The 23,555-nt window shown below is 38.4% G+C and overlaps 1 protein-coding gene and 1 non-coding gene across 3 annotated transcripts in view; both read right to left on the reverse strand.

The window, feature by feature from the left end:
* Nucleotides 1-23,555, reverse strand: part of ZFR (zinc finger RNA binding protein) — a 48,452-nt gene that overhangs the window by 17,298 nt on the left and 7,599 nt on the right. For both annotated transcript variants that reach the window (XR_010083614.1, XM_063423728.1), the window contains exons 3-12: nt 12,076-12,358; nt 10,525-10,669; nt 9,503-9,721; nt 8,057-8,307; nt 6,448-6,639; nt 4,068-4,356; nt 2,921-3,114; nt 1,532-1,651; nt 887-1,032; nt 366-528 (exon numbers count right to left, since the gene is read on the reverse strand). Coding sequence is in view for 1 of the 2 variants with exons in the window: in XM_063423728.1 (XP_063279798.1) it covers nt 366-528; nt 887-1,032; nt 1,532-1,651; nt 2,921-3,114; nt 4,068-4,356; nt 6,448-6,639; nt 8,057-8,307; nt 9,503-9,721; nt 10,525-10,669; nt 12,076-12,358 (2,002 nt within the window). In the remaining variant the exon portion in view is untranslated. The remainder of the gene's footprint in view (nt 1-365; nt 529-886; nt 1,033-1,531; nt 1,652-2,920; nt 3,115-4,067; nt 4,357-6,447; nt 6,640-8,056; nt 8,308-9,502; nt 9,722-10,524; nt 10,670-12,075; nt 12,359-23,555) is intronic.
* Nucleotides 14,957-15,095, reverse strand: LOC134564835 (small nucleolar RNA SNORA66). The gene has a single exon (XR_010083672.1). It is a non-coding gene; the product is annotated as a small nucleolar RNA SNORA66 (small nucleolar RNA).

Raw genomic sequence — 23,555 nt, forward strand, 5'->3', positions numbered from 1 at the left:
TGCATCACTAAGCTTTATTTTTCAACACTGATGACTCAGTCACTTTTTATCCATACATTTGTCCACAAATAGGTAAACAATGTTGTATAATGCAATCAAATAAAATAAAAAGAAGAAAAATCCAGTATGACTTGTATTTCATAAGAGGCAAGATTAAAAGCATCTTCTTATCATTTCACTGGACTTATTTTGGAAGACTAGTCCACCTACACCGTTTCATTAGCATATAATTTCTTGTTCTCTTTTCCAAATCCTTTATTAAGAAACACTGGAGACAAGTGAAGTAGTACTGAATAATTTATAATTTTTAACTGTGCCTCCTGATAAAAATGGTTTGACTCATTTTCTCAACTTAAGAAACTCACAGCTGGTCCTTGGGGTTGAGGAGGCATTCCAGGTCTAACTCCCAGCAGACCTAGAGGTCCTGGAGGGCCATGAGGATATCCTCCATCTGGTACTCTGCGACGGTCATCCCAGTGATGTTGTTCTTCCTCCATTCTCCTCCAGTACATATCCTCTTCATATCGCCTGAAGTGCATCAAAATGTTCTCTTTATACAGCAATTAATACTTGACACTGCTCTAGAGAGATTCTTCTCTGTCTTCAACAACTTTTAGTAGTCATAAGCAAATACCAATGAACAGAGGGTAACTGGCATGAATTATTGTTGTAAAAGTAGGTCTGCATTTATTGCAAAGTAATTCTACTAACTCTGCATTTCTCAGGATTGAACAGTACCAAACAAAAATCACAGCGAGAGAACGACATTTTAAAACAAGACAGTACAGAGTCCCCCAAAGTATTTAAATTAAGCAACTATGGAGTTTAGTTCCAGACAATCTGACAGCAGTTTTGTCACATTTATTCATGAAACATAATGCACTACCTCATTTCCATCCTCCAGCGTTCCTCCTCTTCTCGCCTTCTCCAGTATTCTTCTTTCTGCATCTGTTTCCTCATCTTCTCTTCTTGAATTTTTCTTGCTCGGATACTGGGCTTTACTTCTACTTGTAAATCTGGGTTTACTTTTTTCTAGATCAGAAAAGTAATGAATTAAACGTTGCTTTCCTGTCCTCATCTCAAGGTTATGGAGTTGTTCTGACATATTTAACATACACTGCTCATCTACAATAAAATCAAAGGGAGTAAACCGCAGTTTTAGAAGTGCACAAATGCACTTATCATTAAAAAGTCCGCAACATATAGAGTGTGTATCATTTATCCTATCAAGAACACTGAGCAATACTATTTTATACTCTTTAAACCTCATGGTAAGCAACATAAAGAACCTATTGTTGCTTGCATCTGTTGTACTACAAGCAACATTCAAAACAATTTATAAAACCTCAACCAAAATACAATTTCACAGTTTGCATTATTCTTTAAAGATGATACTGCCTATGAAATATATTTTTCTTTTTTATACACTGTTTACTCAGTGTGCCTACTTTTATCTAGTCTTTAAACCTAAGAACAGGTTACCAGACCAGTTAGCTAGTCGATTTTAAGAGAGAAGCATTAGCATTTTTACCTTGTACTGAAGCCTGTGTCGCCGCCCTTTCAAATGCATCTCCTTGGCATTAGGATCATTAAAACTGCATTCACAGAGTTTACAGTGAAAGCGGATCACCTTTCCTTCATCATTCCTTACCTGAAAAATAAAGGTATAATACCTTTGGTATTTTTTTTATAAAGCTGATACAAAATTTAATTATCTGGTGATACTGGATAATGTCTTCCTGTCCCAAAATATGTCAAGAAGTTCGCACAATAACTAAAAGAAGGCAAAGTAGAAAAGTAGAACCTCCAATTCTGACACCATTGTGCTTGGTAATGAGCAAGGAACGAGGTCCTTCCATTCCAAAGAGTGCACAGCCATAAATTCAAACCTGAACATAATGAACTAATAAATCACAGACCTGTGTATCATGCAAAATTTACACCAGACTTGATCCACCTATCTCATACCAACTACATGAAGCAAAAAAAAACCAAACATGCACAACACAAAAATGTAAACATATGCACAAGCCTTTGCAAGTTCAATGCCTTGTCATTCTTATCTTCAGGCTGAACCCAGGGATTTACAGATAGTCAGCCTCATCTTGATCTCTGTGAAGGCAATGGAGCAGCTAATCCCAGAAACCATTTCCAGGTACAATGAGGGCAAGAAAACCATCAGGAGCAGTCAAGACTCTCCACGTGGACTTCAGTAAAACCTTGGACACAGTCTCACCACAATATCCTCCTACACATGCTGCCAATGCATAGGCTGTATAAGCATAGAGTGAACTGGACTGAAAGCTGTCTGGACAGCCTGGCCAAGGGTGGTGACCAGCAGAATGAAGCCCAGGTGCCAGCAGTGCAACCCCAGGATCAATACAGTCCTGTAACATCTCCAGTAATGCTCTGGATGATGGGGCAGAATGTACCCTCAGCTAGTCTGCTGATGACACAAAATGAAGAGGAGTGGCTGATATGCCAAAGGGCATTCTGCATTGACATCCAGTAGGATCTCGACTATCTCACTTATGGAAGAGGAGGCTGAGAAGGATCATATCAGTGAATATAAAAACCTGCAGGAAGGGTGCAAAGAGGACAGAGCCAGACTTTTTTCAATGGTAGCTAGTGCCAGGACCAGAGACAACTAGCACCAACTGAAAAACAGCTGAACATCAGAACACTTTTATTGTGTCCAACTGTGCTTTTGCACAACTGCTAAGGGTACTTATGGAATCTCCATTATTTGACATTCTCAAAAACCATCTGGACATGGTCCTGGGTGACTGGCTGTAGATGATCCTTCTTAAGCAAGGTGAGTGAAACAGATGACCTAAAGAGGTCCCTGACAAACTCAACCACTCTATGATTATGTTTCACTACAACAGTTAAAAAATAATACATATTTTTATATTAATACCTCCTCCACATAGTCATGGCCCACTGGTTGGACATCACTTTGCAAGGCAGCAAGAGTTGTGGGAGTCACTGGTTCAGCTGCTGTGTCAGGTTTAACTTCCTGTGTTTGTACCGTAGCAGTAGGAGGTGTTTTAACACTTTCAGCTGATTTCATTTCTTCCATTTTACTTCCTGTTGTCTGAAGCTTATTGCCACCTGTAAATCAAAGAAAGTTATATTATTACCTTTCATAAAATGAGAATGTGATTAAACATAATACCCAAACTGGAAATTTTATTTGCAAACATCTATGATCTGGGCAAAGAATTATAGGTCTTTTAAAATCTATTTTAATCAACCAATTTTATAATCAACTGAAACTTAAATATATTTTCAATACAATTCAATATTTTAACGGTAAGTTTAACAACATTCAGGTTACTTAAACACTGAAGTTGTTTATTCTAACAAGAAAAGCTTTTGCTTTATAAAATAACCATTTTTGTTATTTGTTTTCCTGCTTTTCCAAGAGGCAGGACTTAATGTGGAACAACTCAGAAAATGTATTTTAATAATCTCTTTTTTTGTTATTTTGTAAATTTATTCAAAAGAAGTACTCCAAAACTTTAGAATATTTGTACTAGTAAAGGCAGTATACCCCTAGTGTTGTAACTGTATAGGTCTCTCCTTGAAGAGCAGGATAGCTTATTGTGGAAAAACTGCTTCCCATCTCTGTTATGTTCAGTTCAAAGCTACGTTCAGTTCAAAGTTTCCATGGCTAGTCTTCCACTGTAAAAATGATGTTTCAGTTGCCCATCACAAACTGCCAATATACTGCAAGTGCATTAACAGCCCAGGCTGTGAACTGAAATTAGGGCTATAAACTGCAATATTCCAGCAGCTACTACATACAAAACCAAAGGGGAGGCTTCTTATGAAGATGGGAAAAGTATTCAAGAGGGGCCAGGTGGAGACAACTGGGCAGAAAACGCCAAAAATTTGAAGCAAAACTTTCACAGACATTCTCACCTATCAGTAATTCCCTTAAACACAGCGGAGTAACTCATGTATGGAGTTACCTAAATACATTTGTGTCTGCTGCACTAATTCTTAAGAAATAGCCACGGAATAGGTCAGGTTTCAAAATAAAGACTGAGTTCTGTACTTGCCAACAAAGTTTATTTTCGGAGTAGATATTTTCTTTACAGCTATATTAGCAGCAGTTGAAGATGTTTTGTTGTTGGACGCAGTGTTAAGTGGTGTGTTTGCCGTGGGAGTAAGAATTTTCACTGCAGAGGATGCAACAGAGGAGTTCACTGTGCTGCTGCTAGTTGCTATATTCGAAGCAGAGGCAGTCGGTTTCGAAGCAGATGTGGATGTTGAGGAAGTAGCTTGGGTAACCACATTTGGTTCAGTTGAAGGAATGGGTTTGCCAAGTTTTGTATGCAACTTCACTACCTGTAAATAGGAAGAGAAATTCATAACATGATCTTCCCGAGAAAGCTATAAAAATAATGTATCATAAGCAAAAAACCCCCAACAATATTTAAAAAATCAATATAAATAAAAAAGTAGCTATTTTTTTTTAACAAAAATCTTGGGAAAGAAAAAAGATGGACGTGTAAAAAAGCTCTTGTCATCTGTAATAACGAATTAGGTACTTGCTATTTCACACTCCTTACTTGTATTAGAAATTCAGGCATTTACTCCCGCAGCTGTTTAGATAAGAACAGCAACACAATAAGCTTGTAACTCAGGACAGTTCAAGAATACATTTTGCTCCTAGTGTTTCAATGTGTTTGCTTTGTTGCCTGGTCACTTTTTAGACTCCCTGGAAAGGGCAGCTCATTGAACTGTTTTGGTCCCAACAACATTTGTAACTAAGAGTTATTTAATTCAATTTCAGCAACACTGTGTTCTTTGACTGCTACATTTGAACAGTCTTGGTATTGAATGACATTCCAGTTTATTTAGCAAAGCTGAAGACATTCCTTAGGCAAAGGTTCTCCTTTTTTTTCTTTTTTTTCAAATGTACAGATATAATTTAGGAGAATTCAAGAAGTATTTCAGAGTGTTTTAGTATCTCATAGAAAGTAAAAGATACATGCTTATTCTTAGAAATAACAAGCAGAGGCCTTTCCACAACATGTCTGTCGTGGAATAATACTTCTTTTTGGTGGCTGCAGACCACCACCTAAAAAAAGCAATGCAAGTAACCCACAGGAAAAAACCATGCAAGATCAAAACTAAAGACTGAGTTTTGAAAACAGGAGTAAAAAAATACAAATCTGTGAGACATGCTTTAAACGTGAACATGTACACAATCATTATATGCACACAACTGTCCAAATTAATTTCTTAGGCTTCTGTTCTGATCTTTTAATGTTCCCTATCAGAATACAGACATATTCATGTCACACAATAGTATAATTTTAAGCTCAAGCAACTCTTCAAAATTACTTTTTTCCAGTAGAATGCACACAGTTCTTTAGTTACCACCGCAATAAAGAGAGTCTTTTAAGATACTATTTTCACACTATTAAGAACCTACAAAGAGAAAACTATATCCATAGTTTTCATAAAAAGATAATATATACTATCCTCCATATACCTATGGAGGTACTGAGCACAACCCAAAAAAGTAATGGCTCAGTTTATTAAAGGAAGAACACTAGACAAGTCTCTCTAAATTTTAATTTTTGGTCTTGGAGGAAGATTACTTTAAACATGTTGTCAGTTTTATTTTAATAGGAACAAAGTTACTGATGCCTGTGTTCTGAGATGCAAAGAGCTGTAAAAGCAGAGTATTAATACTGTATTTGTTAGTGACATTTATCTTTCCAGAGTTATGAGGAAAATCCGTAATTTCTAAACACATATTCTACCTGTCGTTGCACTTACTGTTGTATGGCCAAGTTTAAAACACAGGTCACAGCATTTCACAATGCAGCTCACAGTTTTTATTCCAGAATGCCCACAAGAGAGCACTCAAACAATAAGAAACACACATGTACCAGAAGTCCTCTAAACATACTCATTATAAAGTCTACTACAGGACATTTTTCCCTGCTTCCACAAGACAGTTTTCTTTGCAGGAACTATTGAAGAATGATGCCTAACACTCGTCTTCTTTGCACGAGCTCAGCTTACAGTGTTTCAAAGTGCACTGAAAGATTTACTGTCCCAGCCAGACAAGTAAAATGAATCTCAAGAGAAGTCTTGAGAAAAGTTAGGGGGCACAAACATGGTACCATGTCCTCAATGGTACCTTTCCCTTATCTCACTCCACACCTTTTTCCTGTGATCTGCATGATATCCCAATACATCCTCTTTTCATTGATGTCATTATATTATTTTCCCCCCTTTCTTACAATGCCCTTCTAATAGTGAGCCCAAAGACAAGTTTGAAATGAAAAGAAGAACTCAAATCTTTAAATAAAACAATTTAGATTGTATTGTTTCTGCATATTTTCTCCTTCTTAAAATGAGAAAAAATAATGGGGAGAAATACATTTGACTTGCATGGTAAGAACAAGAGAAAACCCTTACTTTCTGATGCTTGGCTCCACGGATATGGGCAGCATAAGCATCTGCCCCAGTACAAGACACATCACAAAGCTCACAGCGCAACTGATTCTGAGTTCCACGAGCAGAAGTACTGTTGTTGGTGGTGTTCTGGGAAGCTTTTAACGCTGCTTCTTTCTTTTTGTGTTTCTGACCTTCTAGGTGTTCTTTGTAAGTCTGTTTAAATAAACGAAATACACACAGTAAGATGTCTTTGTACTACTGGTTCATCATTTCCAAGAATACATGTAATACAGAACATAGCAGAAAACACACATTTTACCTAAGAAGTACTTCCTACACTGAACATTTCTACAGCAGGGCATACTCTAAGGCATTTATAGGCCACTTCTAAGACCAAGAATGTTCTTCTCAAGCATCAGGATCCCACACTTTGGTAAAACAATACAGGTTTTTCTCTAACTTCTCAACTTCCCAATCAAGTGGTGGTCAACGGATACCACCACTGAAAACTTGATAGGATCAGAAATTGCTGTTTTCCTGCACTGCATTCAATTATTCTTGGTTTTCAGCTTCCCTCAAACTGTGGATCCAGATAAACAGAAAAATCAATTGAAAAGAAGGTAGTGCACAAACAAAGCTGTACTGAAAAAGAAATACAGTAGTTGATATTAGTTCCTTATTAACACTGCCAAACTAGAGCAGACAGAGTAGGAAATAATGACAAGTTTACCTAAAGTAAAAGAACTGTTTAACCAGTCTCACATATAAACATTCTGCATGATTTTGTATCTACTTTCTAGGCACTTGTATCCACTGAGACATTAAACTGTGAAGTTGGAATATAATGAAAAATAGATTTTCAGGTTTCCCACTCACAAAATTTGTGTAATTCCACAGCTTTCAAAACAGTATTTTCTAAGAAGTTTCCTATGCTAAAGAAAAAAAATCACATTCAAAATTTTAAATAATTCTGAAGTCAGATGAAGCGTCTCTGTACAAGCTCAGGGAGTGTATCTCTGTCTTCCAATTAGCAACGCTTTCTATAGTAGTACATATTTTTATTTCATTATTCCTTTAGTACAAGTATAGAATAAGGTCCAAAAATTAACAAATACTCTTAATTAGAGGGATGGAGCACCCCTCCTATGAGGAAAGGCTAAGACTATTTGGTTTGTTCAGCCTGGAAAAGAAAAGGCTTTGGGGTGACCTAACTGGGACCTTCTAGTACCTAAAGGGAGTCTATAAGAAAGATGTAGAGAGATTTTTTACAAAAGCCTGGAGTGACAGGACAAGGGGAATAGCTTCAGACTGAGAGAGAGTAGGTTTAGGTATTAAGAAGAAATTCTTTACTGTGAGGGTCGTGAGGCACAGGTTGTGCAGAGAAGCTGTGGATGCCCCATCCCTGGAAGTGCTCAAGGCCAATCTGGATGGGGCTCTGAGCAACCTGCTCTGGTGGAAGGTGTCCCTGCCTACAGCAAAGAGCTTGGAACTAGATTAACTTCAAGGTTCTTTCCAACTCAGGCCATTCTACAATTCTATGACTCTTAAGAGGGTCAGGTTTTTTAGCTGAAGAAATTATGAATAAAGTATAGTAGAATAAAGTACAGTAGAATGATACATAATCAGATACCTGTGGTCCAGCACAGCTGATCTTGCAAACGTCACAGTAGTGGATCTGGGGTGGTTTGGGAGGCTGTTTTGGTTTCAGTTGCTTATTTTGGAATGGTGCCTTTTTAGTAAAGGTGGTCCCTGTCCAAGCAGCTGTTGCAGCAGCAGCAGCAGCTGCTGCTGCTGCCTGTTTCTGTTGCTGCTGCTGCTGCTGTTGGTAATAGGACGATGCAGCTGAATATACTGCAGCTTCATAACCAGAATAGGAGGTACCTGAAAAATAAAAATAAAAACAAATGTTACATCACCATACATAGTGTATCAATTACATAATGCACTAATTCAAATCATGTTGCACAACAGTTGAGGGGCAAAGCAAGATATAAGTAATTCACTGAGATCTTGTCAGGCAGTCTTGAATTTGGCTTTGTGTTTCACAGCATACAAATATACAGCCACCAATTGCGTTGGAATACATTCACTTCTAGACACATCTTTGCAGACACAGAGTTATGTTAGATATATCAAAGCATCCCTAGATAACAGATGAAATTTCTTGGTATACCTGGTAAGACTGAGTATGATGGAACAATAATTTTAGTAAAAGATTTAGCAAAGGCCACATGAGGCAAGCAATCTTCTAGAACCAGATTTACTGTTCACATTTCCAAATGGCAATGACTGGTAATATGGAGAGGAAGGGGAAAAAATGAAGATAAAAGACAGAGTGTCTAGTGATATTACATCCAATTAGTGATTTAAGTTGTTTTGGTATGGAGAAGATGCTTCATTCACTAAAACCTGGCTATACAGTCCTTGATTTCCTGTTGAATAAATCAAGAAAACCAGGCTCTATCTCAAGGAAGTATTAAAATCCCTTTTTAAGCAGAAACAAAAGAAAACAAAAAGTTCAGGGTAGCTATAACATGCCAGTTAATTACTTTCTATGGCTATGAAGTTATCATATTTTCATGTTGAACTATGTTTTGGATTCCTAATGGTTAAATAAAATTCTTTTCAGAAACACACACTTCTCATTCCATTTTGGGTCAGGACAACCCAAACTTAAAAGATTTATACTGAACTGTTCCTCCCTGTCTCTGTAACTGAATACACCCTTCCCATTTCTGAGAATAAAAATCTGTGTGGATGCATTTCCTTACATTTTATATTCCATTCTTTTCCTTTTCACCTTACAGTAAGTCACTGCTCAGGTAGCAATGCCAGCACTTTGTATATTCTCACACGTAACAAAATAGGCACAATAGACATCAAACCTCTTTTAAAGACTCTTGTCTTTTGTAAGAACTCTTACAACAAAACATTCTGCCATTGTAATGACTGAACTGGTTGATACTTCTCAGCAGACTATGATGTAATTGAGCATGAATTGCTAAAATTCTGAGATTGAAAGCCTCTTCTGCAGCAACTGCAAAGATCTCAGCAAGAAAACATGCAAAATTCTTACCAGAGTAAGTTACTGCTGTTGTGCTGTACGTTGCACTCTGAGTATAGGATGGAACAACAGTGGCTGCAGCTGCCACTGGCTGCACAGTCGAGGACACCGGATATATGGAAAACGTCGTCGTTGCTGGACTTGGGGTTGCAGGTTTTATAGCTGTCACTTGCCGTGTTTGCTGGGCTTGCGTGTACTGAGTTGCCCCTTGGCTGTATCCTGCTTTCGGAGCTAATGAGGATAGGAAACACAAGTGTACAAACACTGACATATTTGAGAGAAATGCAAACTGTACTAGGGGAAAATTATCAATGTGCTTGTGAACAAATGTAAGAAGTGGGGGTTTGTTTTGGGAGTTTTGTTTAATTTGTTTTGCATTTTAGTGTTGTGCATTGGATTGCTTTACTGTCACGGCTGTGCACTACATACCATATATCTCAGTCAAGCCATAGCCCACAGTAGTAAGCTATAAATGTATTTATTTATTTTTAACTGTGCTATCATGTTTTTAACACAGTTTTAAACTGGTTTTAAGCAACTTTCTTAACCAATAGTTCTACTAGAATACTCCAAAGCACACCAAAGCCTAAACCTTCCTCTTAATTTTACATTAAAAAAAACGCAGTAGGATTCATACTTTGTAGCAATCATGATACGAATAATTAGAGAATTATATACATGAAGTATGTAGAGAATTGAAATAATACTTCTAACTGCGTTATCATCTGAACACAACACTAATTAGCTCAACCTGGCACAGCAAGGTTTCTAGACAAATCAGTAAGAACTTTGCCTAGGAGTATGCTTTGAGTGTATTTAGTGGCAGTTCAAACCTAAGAGGCAGCTACTTATGGCAATGTCACAAGTGTTGAAATTCTAGGCACAGAAAAACTTTCCACACATTGACAGAAATTATATGACAAAACTTAAACAAACAAAAAAGATAACATCAAATAGTCAAACAACTATTTTTAAGGCTTAAAGTAGTCAACAAGACTGTGAGTAACGAGAGCAGGTTGAATGATGTCACTCACCTGTCTGGTAGTAGGACTCGGCCACTGAGGGCTGTGGCTGCGCAGCAGCAGCCACAGCCGCCGCCGTTGCGGTTGGCTGCTGATAATATTGTTTGCTGTCATAAGCCACAGCTGGGGCGGTGGATCGAACGTAAGAGTAGGAATCCTATGGATTCAAAACAGAGAAACCACCTGTTGGTATATAGCTAGAGTAATCCAAGTCATCAGCAGAGTCAAACTAACAATGTATTGTCTTCTGACCTACTCAAGGACAATAAAAACTCACCAGCTACATGTCCACTATATACAAATAAATGCATTAGAGAAATTAAATTTACTTTCATAGATACTTCAGGCCTGAAACAGCCCTAACAGTCTTTTACAGACTCAATACAGGAATTATCCTCATGCTATTCATCCCTTTCCCTACCGAATTATTTTTGAAAAGCATGTACTCTCAATAGTTTTTAATGACTAATAATCAGATTGTTTATCTATAAAATATTAAGAAAAAACCTCCCACAGATCTCTACAAATCAGGAATTTCTACAAGGCCAAACACATTCTCAGGGGTAGAAACATGAGCCTGTATTGGCTTTAAAAATCTCATCATCAACATTTTTCTTGGTTATATTTTTTAGACTATGACAGTGGTATTTTTAAAGACTTCTTTACTTTTTAGTGGATCAACTAGTTCATTAACAAATCATAACTAGTCTATAAAGGCAAGGCAAGTACCTCATTTGACACTAACAACTCAGTAGCTCTCTAATAAGCTTAGAAGGGAAGCCATTATATGCAGGTACATACATTCCCTCATCTTCACCATGTTTATAGTAAAGCACAAAGAGTTGATCAACTGAGGGGGAGGAAGGCATGAACTACTAGAGCTGAAATATATTAATGTATTAAAATTATTTTTAATTCCAAAAAATACAACAAAATCCTTTTTTGTCCAAACTGTTTAAACAGGAATTATTTTATTCAGTTAGGGGACTCTTTTTCCAGATGTTTCTAGTAACTGACCTCATAATATAATAACAAATTACAGAAGCTGTACAAAGGAACGTGTAGCAGTAATATAGTCCTTTTAAACAAACTAAAAAGCTGATTAGAATCTAGATAATGCCTGGATAAATTAAAGAATAAAAAGCTGAAGAATTATTGCAAGAAACATAGTATTTTAAGATGACAGAGGACAGAGGGCAAAAGCCCTTTTCTAAAACCTGTATCCACAGAAGATTAGGCAGGGATCTCAGAAGAGGAAATCCAAAAACTACCTACAGGATAGTTTATCTCCTAGGGCAATCTTCTGTTCTCACAGGCTTGGTACTAGACTCCAGTGGCACCCAGGAATCTAACAACGGAACTATTTCTACGTCTACTGAAAATTTTTACTGGAACAGTCTTTTCAGCTCCATGACCCAGTTTACCGCACACCAAGCCAACATCTGAGCCAATGCAAGACAGTGGTTTTCTTTACAGCAGCAGTTTCACAAAATCACATTTTCTTTTCCAAACAGGCTTCCTCCTCTCAAAGCACTGTTCAAAAATCACACAGAAGGAACCTACCTGGTAATTCTGCGTGGTGACAGGAGGTGGTGGTGGTGGAGCTTCTTGCTGCCGCTGCGTGTAGCCGTAGTCTGTAGCTGTGTGTGCCGTGGGATACCCGCCATAGGCAGCTGCCGTGGCAGCAGCTGCCACGGCCACTGGGGCAGGCCTGGCCACGGCCACCGTGGCCGCGGCCGGGGCATAGGCGGCAGTGACTGTGTGCGCCGCCACCGGGGCCTGGTGGACGGTGTAGCTGGCAACCGTGGTTGGATGGGAATAGGCTACACCCGAAGCCGGCTGCTGGCTGTATTGGCAGAAGACAGTAAGTAATTAATCCAACATACAGAGCTGATGCCTACACATTTCAAAATCCCAGATTTGATTAATACTTTGCCTGTTCTAGAGACAGATCTGGAGCAGCCTTCTATCTGTGCATACTCTTATCTAACAGCTTTTATTACCATCTTCCATCCCCATGAAAAAGCTGTATCTTTCTTAAATTTCTGTGGATGGACACATACAACAGAATCAAAGAATGTTAAGGCACAGGAAGGGATATTAAAGACCATCTAGTCCCAGCCTCCATGCCAGCTCCCAGTAGACCAGATTGTTCAAGGCTAATGCTGCCAGGGTTGGAATATCCACAGGCTCCCTGGGCAACCTGTTTCAGGTGTCTTGTCACTCTGAGAGTAAGGAATGTCTTCCCAAAATCCAACCTAAATGTCCTCCCTTTCAGTTTGTATCCATTACTCCATGTTCTACCTCTACAGTTCTTGACATTTCATGCAGATGATTATTAATTTCATAAGGGGGGGGCATTTGTGTTGAGTTTTCTCTAAGCAGTGGAACACAACTCTTTCATTCAAAATAATGCAGTAGTCCCAAACTGTTACCTTTTCCAGACTAAGTTTTAAATGCTTCAATAGTTTTTCAATAAAGTGACACACCTGTCAAATTAAGAAAAATACTACTTTTCTGTGACAGCTTATTACTGATCTGTACTAGCATGAAGTTTTTCATTACAGCAGATTCAAGCAATGAAATTTTAAAGACTTCCATGAAAATCAGCTCAGAACTGTTGTATTTACTTAGACACACATATCTGATAGGCGACTTCTCCAACAGATGGTTAGAATTACAGGAGCTAGCCCCACCTGCTCAAGCAGAAGTCCACTGATGCAACATAACACTTTCAATGTGCAGATATCGAGCAAGAAAACCACTTCCAGAGCTCTGGCAATCTCCCAGGTACATGCTGAGACTAATCTGCCTCTCTAAAATTTGCAGGTAGGATGCTAATATGTGGCAATTTACTAAAAATCCACAAGTATTAACAGCAGAAATTAAAAAAAAAAAAGATTGCTTCAAAGGTTTAATTACTTGAACAGAAACTAGAATTATTGTCCCCTACTGATATGTAACTCTGCATGATGTTGTCTATTATGATGCATAACTGTGGATTATGATTAGAAGCTTAGAATAGTTATTTTGATTTTTAAGCAAATAAAGTGAAGCAGGTAAAATATCACTATCTGGAAAAATGACAACAAGTGGGGATTCAGTGGTAATTCTGATTTTTTTTGTACATTTCCTACACTGCTGTTCAATAATAGCTATATCTATACACTTTTAATTTCGCAAAAGACATTTCCACAACTCCCTCGTGCTCAGTAATTTTTCTCTTATTTTTAGAAAACCTGATTTTGTCATTTCAATTACAGCAGAACCCACTTACTTTAATAAATTAAAAAACTACACATATTCAACCCTTTCCCTTCCCCCACCCAACTATTCTCACAGCAGAAACAGAGAAAATTTTACTACTGATGGACTTACATGCCTGGATTCCACCTTCTTCCCATCATATATCCCTCACCGCTTAAAAGACTACTTGCTTTCTATCTAATTTTACTTCAGTTGTGAGTTACTTACAACGTTTCATGTTATTTTTAATTATTAGCCTAAGAGCAAAATGAAAAGTCCTAAACCACTTTGATGTACCTTCCATTCGCCCTTGCAATAACTCCTCCTCCCTGATGTTCACAGGAAAATTCTCTATTTACTTTACATGAGAAATTCCATCACAAAACGCTGGAGGACTGTTTTATGATGGTAAAAGTGAATGAGAGTCTATAAAATTAGGCCTCTTTATCTACATAAATAACAGTACAGAAGTATAAAACATTCACAGAATCTGAGGTAATTATCATGGTCATATATATCTACTAAAATCACACTAAACTGAGTAAACAGCAGCCTGCTTAACTGACTGCAGTTGAACTCATCAACAGTCTAATACTACCAAACAAGGTAAGTCTTGCTTCACACTTTTCCCACTCTTAGTCGTCCCTCCTCCCAAATACCAATCCTGGCTATGCCATCTTATTCCATCCCTGATGCTAATTCTGTTAGTTGTCAAGCCATTCAGTGCACTGATTAAACTCATTAATCTAGCAGAAAACGATGTGAGGGTTTCCTGTTTGGGTCATATTCCAGCATGGCAGAAACTTGAAGAAACACAGCAGCTTACAAAATAGGTCTGCTGAGAATCAGAACCCATATTAATTATGTATCTACAAGGAAACTGACCAAAAAACGGAGCAGGAAACTTGTGCAGAAGCACTACCTTGGCTTTTCCCCGTTTCCTGAAACTGTATTCTTAGTGTTGCAAGATAAGATACAGTGCTCACAACAGTCTACAAAGTAACAGCACAGTACTGGTACAAAGTACCAGTCAGTTTAGCAAAGAAAATACTTTTGTTCTCAGAATATGTAAAATTAAAGACACTTGACAGTTCTCAGTATTTAAAATTGTGAAGAGATTATGAACGTTGTCAGCAGAACTATTAACAAGATTATGGTACAGATAATTTAATTTCTTGTGCAACTGAGCAGCAAAATTCCTTATCATGGCATAGAACAAACAGCCCAAATAATTAGATTTCTAGGGCTAATTTCAGGTTCTACAACCATGTTTATTTTAGCAAACCTGTTCCCCTTGCTTCTGCAACATCATGCAGAGCTAGTGATCGAGTTTGCAAGACTGCAAGAAAAGTATTTTAGAATTGACTGCTTCTTCCTTTCTAAAAGTTGTGTTACATTGCATAACAAATTAATGGTGACATCTCCTCTAAATTTGTGACATTCTTCTCTCCACGGTCTTACTGAAAACCTTTACCATTACAATGAGCAGACATTTTGATGTAATTAATTTACATAAAAATACCTTTGTGCCAACTTTTTCAATTAATTTACAAGAGTTCTTGTCCTAGTTTGATCAGTGCCTCATCACACTTGCTGAGATGAACTTAGCTCCTCCTAGATTATTTTGCTGAACTCCCTTATTTCACTCTTCCTTCATCTGTGCACCCATTTTAATATTATCTGTTTTGTTTGACTACTGATGGCAAGAACCTCATGCGTCATTTTATACGAAGTTTCAACTGTGCCACCCACTCTGCTCCAGACAACTGCTTTCTTTCCCAGCAGTCTAGTTTCCTCAGAGCAGATTCTTGTAAATTTACCTGTGTACTGACTCTGTTCTCCTCACATCAAACAGCACAACACGCCACACTAATAGAAATACTAAGGTCACAACCAATCCCTAGTGAACTCCACTGGAATTACTGACTGCTATTTGATAATAGTTCTTCTAATTCTACTAATCACCTCTACCAGCTCCTTCTCAACTACTATTTTACTAATCTCTACTTTCAGCTGTCATTTTTCATACTGGACCACATCAAGTATTTTGTCAAAGTCTTGATAAATAAGTCTCCAAAACATCTAGGCATGTCATCAAGTTATCAGAGCACCAATGAAAGTCATGTCATGTACAGTATGTCAGCTGAGCTATGGTAACAAACCACATGCAGATCTTCACCAGATTCCTCAACACCATGGGGAAAAAGTGAATTTATAGAAATTACTCTGATGTTTTATGAGTTAAGAATACACCAATAGGTACTGCAGGACTGCAGAGAAAGAAGCTAGCTCATTGATGCCACCACTTTTCTTTGTAGATCAATTCTTCTCCTCCCCAAAATAAATTCCAACCTCCCTTATTAGCATTTTTGAGTCCAAGCTCTCTTCCAAATATGCTCAATTCAGTTTGCTTTACTAACTAGGAGGAGTTTAAAACTCACGCAATCTGTTTCAAACCTATGTTTCTCAGGGCCTTGTCCGGTCAGGTTCTGATCACCTCCAAGAAAGGAGACTGCGAGGCTGCTCTAGACAGCCTGTTCCAGTGTGTCATGGTTTAACCCCAGCTGGCAACTCAGCCCCACACAGCCACTTGCACATTCCCACATAGTGGAAGCAGGCAGAAAACTGGAAGAGTAAAAATGAGAAAGCTTGTGGGTGGAGATAGACAGTTTAATATGGAAGGCAAAGGCCACACACACAGGCAAAACAAAACAAGGATTTAGATAGGCTAGATTAATGGGCCAATGCCGATCATATGAGGTACCACAAGGTCAAGTGCCAGGTCCTGTCCTTGGGTCACAACAACCCCAGGCTACATTACATACCTGGGGAAGAATGGCTGGAAGGCTGCCCAGTAGAAAAGGGCCTGGGGGTGCTGGTCCATAGCAGCTGAACATGAGCCAGCTGTGCCCAGGTGGCCGAGAAGACCAGTGGAAGCCTGGCTTGTATCAGCAACAGTGTGGCCAGTGAGACTAGCGCAGTGATTTCCCCATTGTACTGGCACTGATGATGTCAGTTCTGGGCCCCTCACAAAACACTGAGATGCAGCACTATGCCCAGAAAAGGGGAAGGTGCTCAGCTGTCTCAGGTGCAACAGCATCTGTTTCCATCACAAAAAACCAGTTACTTGGGAAGACAAACACCATCGCTATGACCACCTCATCCCTCCTCCTTCTCCCTACAGTTTTATCGTTGAGCATGATGCTACATATTATGGAATGTCTCTTTGGTCAGTTGGGGTCAGCTGTCCTGGCTGTGTCCTTTTCCAACTTATTGTGCCACCAGGCCCCTCAGTGGGGGGTGGAGTTTAATAGCAAAGGCCCTGATTCTGTATGAGCACTGCTCAGCAGTGATGAACACATCCCTGTATTATCAACACTGTTTTCACCAGAAACCCAAAACATCAGCTACTATGAAGAAAGTTAACTCTACCCCAGCCAAAACCAGCACACAGTGTTTGAGCATCTTGTCAAGAATTTTTTCCTTAGTTTATAAAAACTCCAGTTTCAAAAGCAAATAAGCTCTAGACAACACCTACAAAGGCAGATTCAGTTTCTGACCGCTAACACAAAGTAATTTCGTGTAACAATTCTTTAATTGTTTAAATTCAATTTCAGAATACATCATTCTTTAATTTAGGAAATTATTGGTAGTTTCATACTGTACATACTGCTGTACTTGGCTGTACTGCTTTTATACAACATCTTCCACAAGAAATTTTCATTCAAAAATAATGTGTTTCACTGATACCAGACCTATTTCTTTAGGTCTTTCTGATAATAATAGAAACAGTGCCTCCCTACCAAGCTGACTTAATTTCTATTTTCTAGCAACAACATATTCTTCCATGCTCATCTTCCAGTTCAGGTGTCTGTGTCATTGCATTTCACTACCCCATCCAGAGCCAGTTACCAGTGCACGTTGCCCCCAGCTGTTCTGCTCCTGACCCTGTAGGTATTTATTATATATAGGTATTTATTTCAGCCAATTACAGAAGGTCATTTGCAGGACCTTACCTAAAGGGTTTTGTCTCTCCTTACTTGCTTTTAAACTTCCACATCTATAATACTACTTCTTCATCCTCTTTATTTCCTCTTCCCAAACAAGGTCACCTTTATTCTGAAGTTTTACACTACAGTGTATACTTAACTTGTCCTCATCTTTCACATTCTAACTGAATAACTGAATATCCAAGAAAATGAGAAGTTAACTCTTTATTAGCGATACTGCATTACTGTGCACAAGTATTTTTTGTAAAACACCTTTGACTCAAATCTTTGAAAAACATTTATTATAATTTCTACTCACATTAACGATGGGAAATTCCAATCTTTCTGTTGCATTAGTATCAGCACAAGTGCCACATACTGTAAAGTACCACTATGATATTAAACCTGCTAGATAAGACTGACTGCATGTGACCACATATCTTTCTCCACAGTAATCTCTAATTCCATGATAATCTGTTTTTGTAGGGGTGGGGTGATGGGCCACCCTGTCTCTCAATCTTGAAGAATTCATCCCAGAGCAAAGGCCGATGCAAAATCTGGCCTTATCCACATTGCTGTCATGTGTACAAACCCCCTCTCATCAAATCCAAGGACCTTCTCTCAAAGCAGGAGGATGTTTTGCTCTGATACTTTTGAAGTTGGATACAAGAGTAATACAGCAGCTGTTTGCATGGTATCAACATTGTGAACACTCAGAACTGTCATTCTGAAATAAAGTAAGTATTTTAAAATATTTCTCTTGTTTGCAAAGTCTTCATTGTAAACACTGAGGCACCAAATAGTTACAAAGATCTCCCTGCCCAATTCCACACCACAAAATCAAATAAACTACAGAATAGCTTTACAAAAACCAGTGTAATTCTAGGTAGATACTTAGCCTAGAAAATTCTAACCTGAACATTTGGCCAAGTTGTATTAAAATATCAGTAACAAAAAGTCTACACCCCGTGAACAAGCTCTCAAAACAGAAGGTGTTAGTGATCACTACTCTGTATTTCTTATTAAAATAACTAGATTAATTTCATAATTCTTTTGGTAACTTCTATTTCTCTCATCAAAATGCAGAATATTCAAGCAGCAATTCATAACCTCTTCTGAACTGCCTAAAGACCTTCAGCAAGAACATTGTAGCAGTTTTCGATATAAAAAAAGAAATGCAGATTTTAAAGGGAAAAAAAAAAAGCTGGCAGCACATTTAAAGCAGTCAGAAGTTGTGGGGAGTAGAAATTGCTGGTCAACAGCAATTAATGAGGTACAGGTGTCCACTTGGCAAAACATTGCTCTTCAGCTCCACAACCACATGTTTTTCTAACTTAGACAGCCATATAAAGTACGTTTGCAAATAAGTGGCATTACTCCCTGAAAAAGCTTAGATAAGAACTTGTTACATGGAATACAGGAGAACCTTTGTTAGTTACTTCCCAATAGCAACACTGAAAGATCTGGATTACCAAAGAATGACACAGTATTAAGAGCAATTGTGAAACAAATCTTGTATTCTCTCTCTTCTGCAGTACACTTATGTCATGTCTTTTTTCATTTCCAGCTACTGCCTTTTTCTAGAAAATAGTGTGGAGGCTTTTTTTTTTAACTAAATGGGAAGTAGAGAACTTTATTTTTTTTATGTTAGCAACATAAAGAAAATACAACGTTTTGATACAATGCTATCTATTTTGCCAGATAAATAACGATTGTAAGATACTTTCTTTTCCGTATTATGGTATTTGCTGAGTAAGTCGTGTTAAGAAACGTGATAATCCATCTGTGGCAGTTACTGTCAGAGGAATAATACATTTTCAGGAAAAGGCAGCCTACTTCCAGGCAAGATACATAGCACATAAAGGGTATGTGTACAGGGAGCACATAAAACATTCTCTATAAGCCCTGCTTTTTATCACACTTGATTCATTTATTTGACCAAAAAAAGAAGAAATTAATTGTTACTCAAGTGCATATAGCCTTCTCATCTTCATCACACTGCAGTACTAACAAGCAACACATGCACACAAATGCTGCTCCTATTCCAGCTCTGTTTAGGTTGCTAACCACTGAACACTCTCCTCCAAGAGGCAAAGAGCATCTCTAATTTTTCAGTTTCAGTTTTCTAATGAGTGCTGTTTTGATAGACAGTTAGGATCTGGCCTAAAATCAAGTATTTTGGGTAGTCTCTACCCAAATTACAACTCAGAAAATTACAGAAAATTAGTCTCAGAAATTACAACTTCTAAAACTGTTTCTTGCAGGCTTTTTTTTTTCCATTTAAATAAGTGATTTCCATGCAGAACACTTCAGCTAAGTTCCAAAATAGTTTTTAAAATATTAGTATTTTGAATGAAACCTTCCACTACTTATAATGTATTTTTGATTTGTATCTTTTAAGAACATTGGAACATTTTAGCATTAAGGAAACCATATTTGGTGAAATCTAAATGCCAGGTTTCTTGGAGTTTCACAGATTATTCTATTAATAGCAGAATGGGGAAAAAACACAGTTCTGCAGTTCTTTCAGGAACATGATGATTGAAACAAGTATGTTCTAGTTCTAGAAAAACTGTTAGATGCAGTGCTATCTGCTACTGCTTCAGATCCTAACCTAGGAAGAGGCACTGCTGAATAACTGGTCAGATGAAGTTTCAGATGTGCTAATGGAACACAGACAGAGCAAAGCAAAACCAAAATTAGAATTAACAGAAAAAAAAAAGAAAATAGCTTTATTCTCCTAAACACACTTGATAATAAACAGCATAAAATGGTGAAATGAAATATCATACTACTATGTATGCTGTACTTCAGGAGTGACTTTGCCTCTGTATTTCTGGAGACTATCACTCACTACAGACAGAAAATTTTCAATATTTGAGTATCTTCTTCTAAGAACTTCAAGGAAAACTACTTTTTTCTTAATCTTACAATTTTGTGAACATAACACTATTTATAATGCAATTCACTAGGAATCCAGAGAGGCCTGAAGGCATGCAAATGTGCTATACCCTCCTGAATTCTGCTGATTTTCAGCAGTAACATTCTATGGTTTAACTACATAGAGCCTAAAAGACAGGGTTTTGTAACCATTTTGAGTTTTCCCTTCCCCTTCCTTATTCTAAAAACTTCTTTGCATCATGCTATTAAAAATTCTTAATTGCCACTAAATATCTAAACCATATACTTATCAATAATTCACCCCAAAGATGAACAGCCTCATGTTTTCAAAACACTCTTTCTTCTTTGATAATCTCTGCATTTAGTTTCACAACCTGATTTAAATCCAATCAAATTCTGCCATGTTCTGTTCCCTGTATACACTGCAGGTGTCTGTAACAGTGATGTAATACATGCTCTGTATCAACCTCTCCTTGCTCAGCTACACACAACAGACAGTCCATATACTGCTTTCTTCAAAAATTAATTTCTTTCAAGTCTATTCCACAGCCTTGAATAGTAATATGCAAAACAAAAAGACCTGAGATTGAGAGGTTACATCTACTTTAAAAAGGAGCAACCACTAACATTATCCCTGTCAAAATCACAGAATGTCTGAGATTGGAAAGGGACCTCTGGAGGTCATCAAGGGTCCAATCCCACTTAGGCAGTGTCACCTACAGCCAGCCACCCAGGACTGTAACCAGACAGCTTCTGAGCATCTCCAAGGATGGAGACTCCACAACTTACCTAGGCCACGTGTGCCGGGACTCAGTCATGCTCACATTAAAAAGTATTTCTTCACATTCAGAAGGAACCTCCTGTGCTTTGGTTTGTGCCCACTGCCTCTGGTTCCAGCACTGGGCACCACTGAGAAAAAGCCTGACTCTGTCCTCTCTGCATCCCTCCTTCAGATATTTATACTCATTGAGAAAAACCCCCTCACCCTCCTCCAGGCTGAACAGTCCCAGCTCTCCCAGCCTTTTCTCATTAGAGAAACACTGCAGACTCCTCAGCAGCTTTGGTGGGCCTCTTGGGCTCTCTCCAGTATGTCCATATCTCTCCTGTACTGAAGCCCAAAAACAGACACAGGATTCCAGGTGTGGCCTCACTGGTGCTGTATAAGAGGGGAACGATCACTCCCTCATCCACCTGGTAATACTTTGCCTAATGCATCCCAGGATGCCATTCTCCTTCTTTGCTGCAAGGACCACTGCCAGCTCACAATCAAGGCTGGTGTCCACCAGGACCCCCAGGTCCCCTTCCTTTCCAGCTGGGTGGCCCACAGCATATACTAGTGCATGGGGTTGTTCTTTCATACTGAACTTTGCAGTTCCCTTGTTGAACTTCCTGAGATTCTTGGCAGCCCTGTTCTTCAGACCTTTGAAGTCCCTCTGCATGTCACTGTAACCCTCTGGCACGTAAGTCCCTCCTCATCATTTTCTGTCATGAGCAAGCTTGCTGAAAGTTCACTCTGTCCTAACATCTGGACCATTAATGAAGATGCTAAACAGAAAAAATGCTAAAATTGGCAAGTTCTCCATAAAAGGAAGGAAACTTCACTGGTACAGAAAATTGTACTAAATTGTTAAAACTGTTCTGTATTTCCTGCCTTAAGCTATACTTTGCTTTTCTAGCACCAATAATGTAACTATGCTCTAAGCTACTATTGTTGTATTTTAGTAGCAGACAAAATTTAACACATAATTTAACACCCCACAGTTAAGCCTATAATTATCAACCCATTCTGAGGATACAGCTACAAAGGACACAACTATACCATTAACAGAAGATCTTCCCCAAGTGCTCAGTTCCTAAAGACAAGCACCTGCTGCAAATTTCAACTAGTTGGCAGGCTTCCCTCTGTAAAATGACAAAGGCTTCTTTGACTTGAGGCGCCTTTCCCCCGCATTTACCACGCTCTCTGTCTCCCTATTATAGCCTACTGCAATATTGGCATACAACTCATGTTAACAAACCCAGAGCCTTTATTGCCTTTATGATGTTGGCATATCTCCTTTGAGATTGGGACCAAACTGATTTGAAAAGAAGCCCATCAAAATCCTTTCACAAACAACAGTACTGGAGGTTTCTTGTATACAGAGAACAGCATATTTACCATAGCACTTAACACTAACATTCGTTGATCTAAAGAGAATCAGCTCCACACAGCTCTGCCATATTCAGTGAAGTCTTTTTTGCTAAGAATTATGTATGTGTTGTGATGGAACTTGAGAGGATGGGCATAAAGTACATAGAGCATGAATTCTGAGTTTTTAGCTTCATCCTGTGGTAAAACTGGTAACTTTCACAGTTCAAGTCTCGTAGGACATCCTGTCTGCAAAAGAAATCCTACCCACTGATGTCCTTAACATCCTGTTTTCACCACTACAAGACTGAATTATGTTTAGTGAATACCTTAAGCTTGGTCTAGTAGGCCCATGTGAACAACACTAACATCTCTGAAAGACTCAGTACTTTTCCAACCAGAATCTAGATGAAGCACGGTTAACTGAGGCAGATATTGAAGACAAAAGTAATTACAAATACCAGCAAATGTAAAAAGAACACTCCACCCCCAATCAATTCTCAATAGCCAACTCATCCATGCATAGCGTTTCACTTTCTTTTGTTGTTCTGCACCACTTGAATATGCTGTAACATGGTGCATTACATTTGAATTCCAAACCAGCTGTAACTGCAAGAGTTCACTTCCATACTGCTGCCTAGAAGACTGCATCTTAATCTGGACTCTCGGGCATTGTGGTCTGCTCTGAACTTGCACTGCTAAAATTGCCTTTACCTGTGACAGCTTGCCATACTCAGTAATATTCAAGCTCCTTGAAGGCAATTCAAAGTCAACAAATT

Source organism: Prinia subflava, chromosome Z (assembly GCF_021018805.1).
Source record: "Prinia subflava isolate CZ2003 ecotype Zambia chromosome Z, Cam_Psub_1.2, whole genome shotgun sequence".
NCBI classification, from domain to species: domain Eukaryota; kingdom Metazoa; phylum Chordata; class Aves; order Passeriformes; family Cisticolidae; genus Prinia; species Prinia subflava.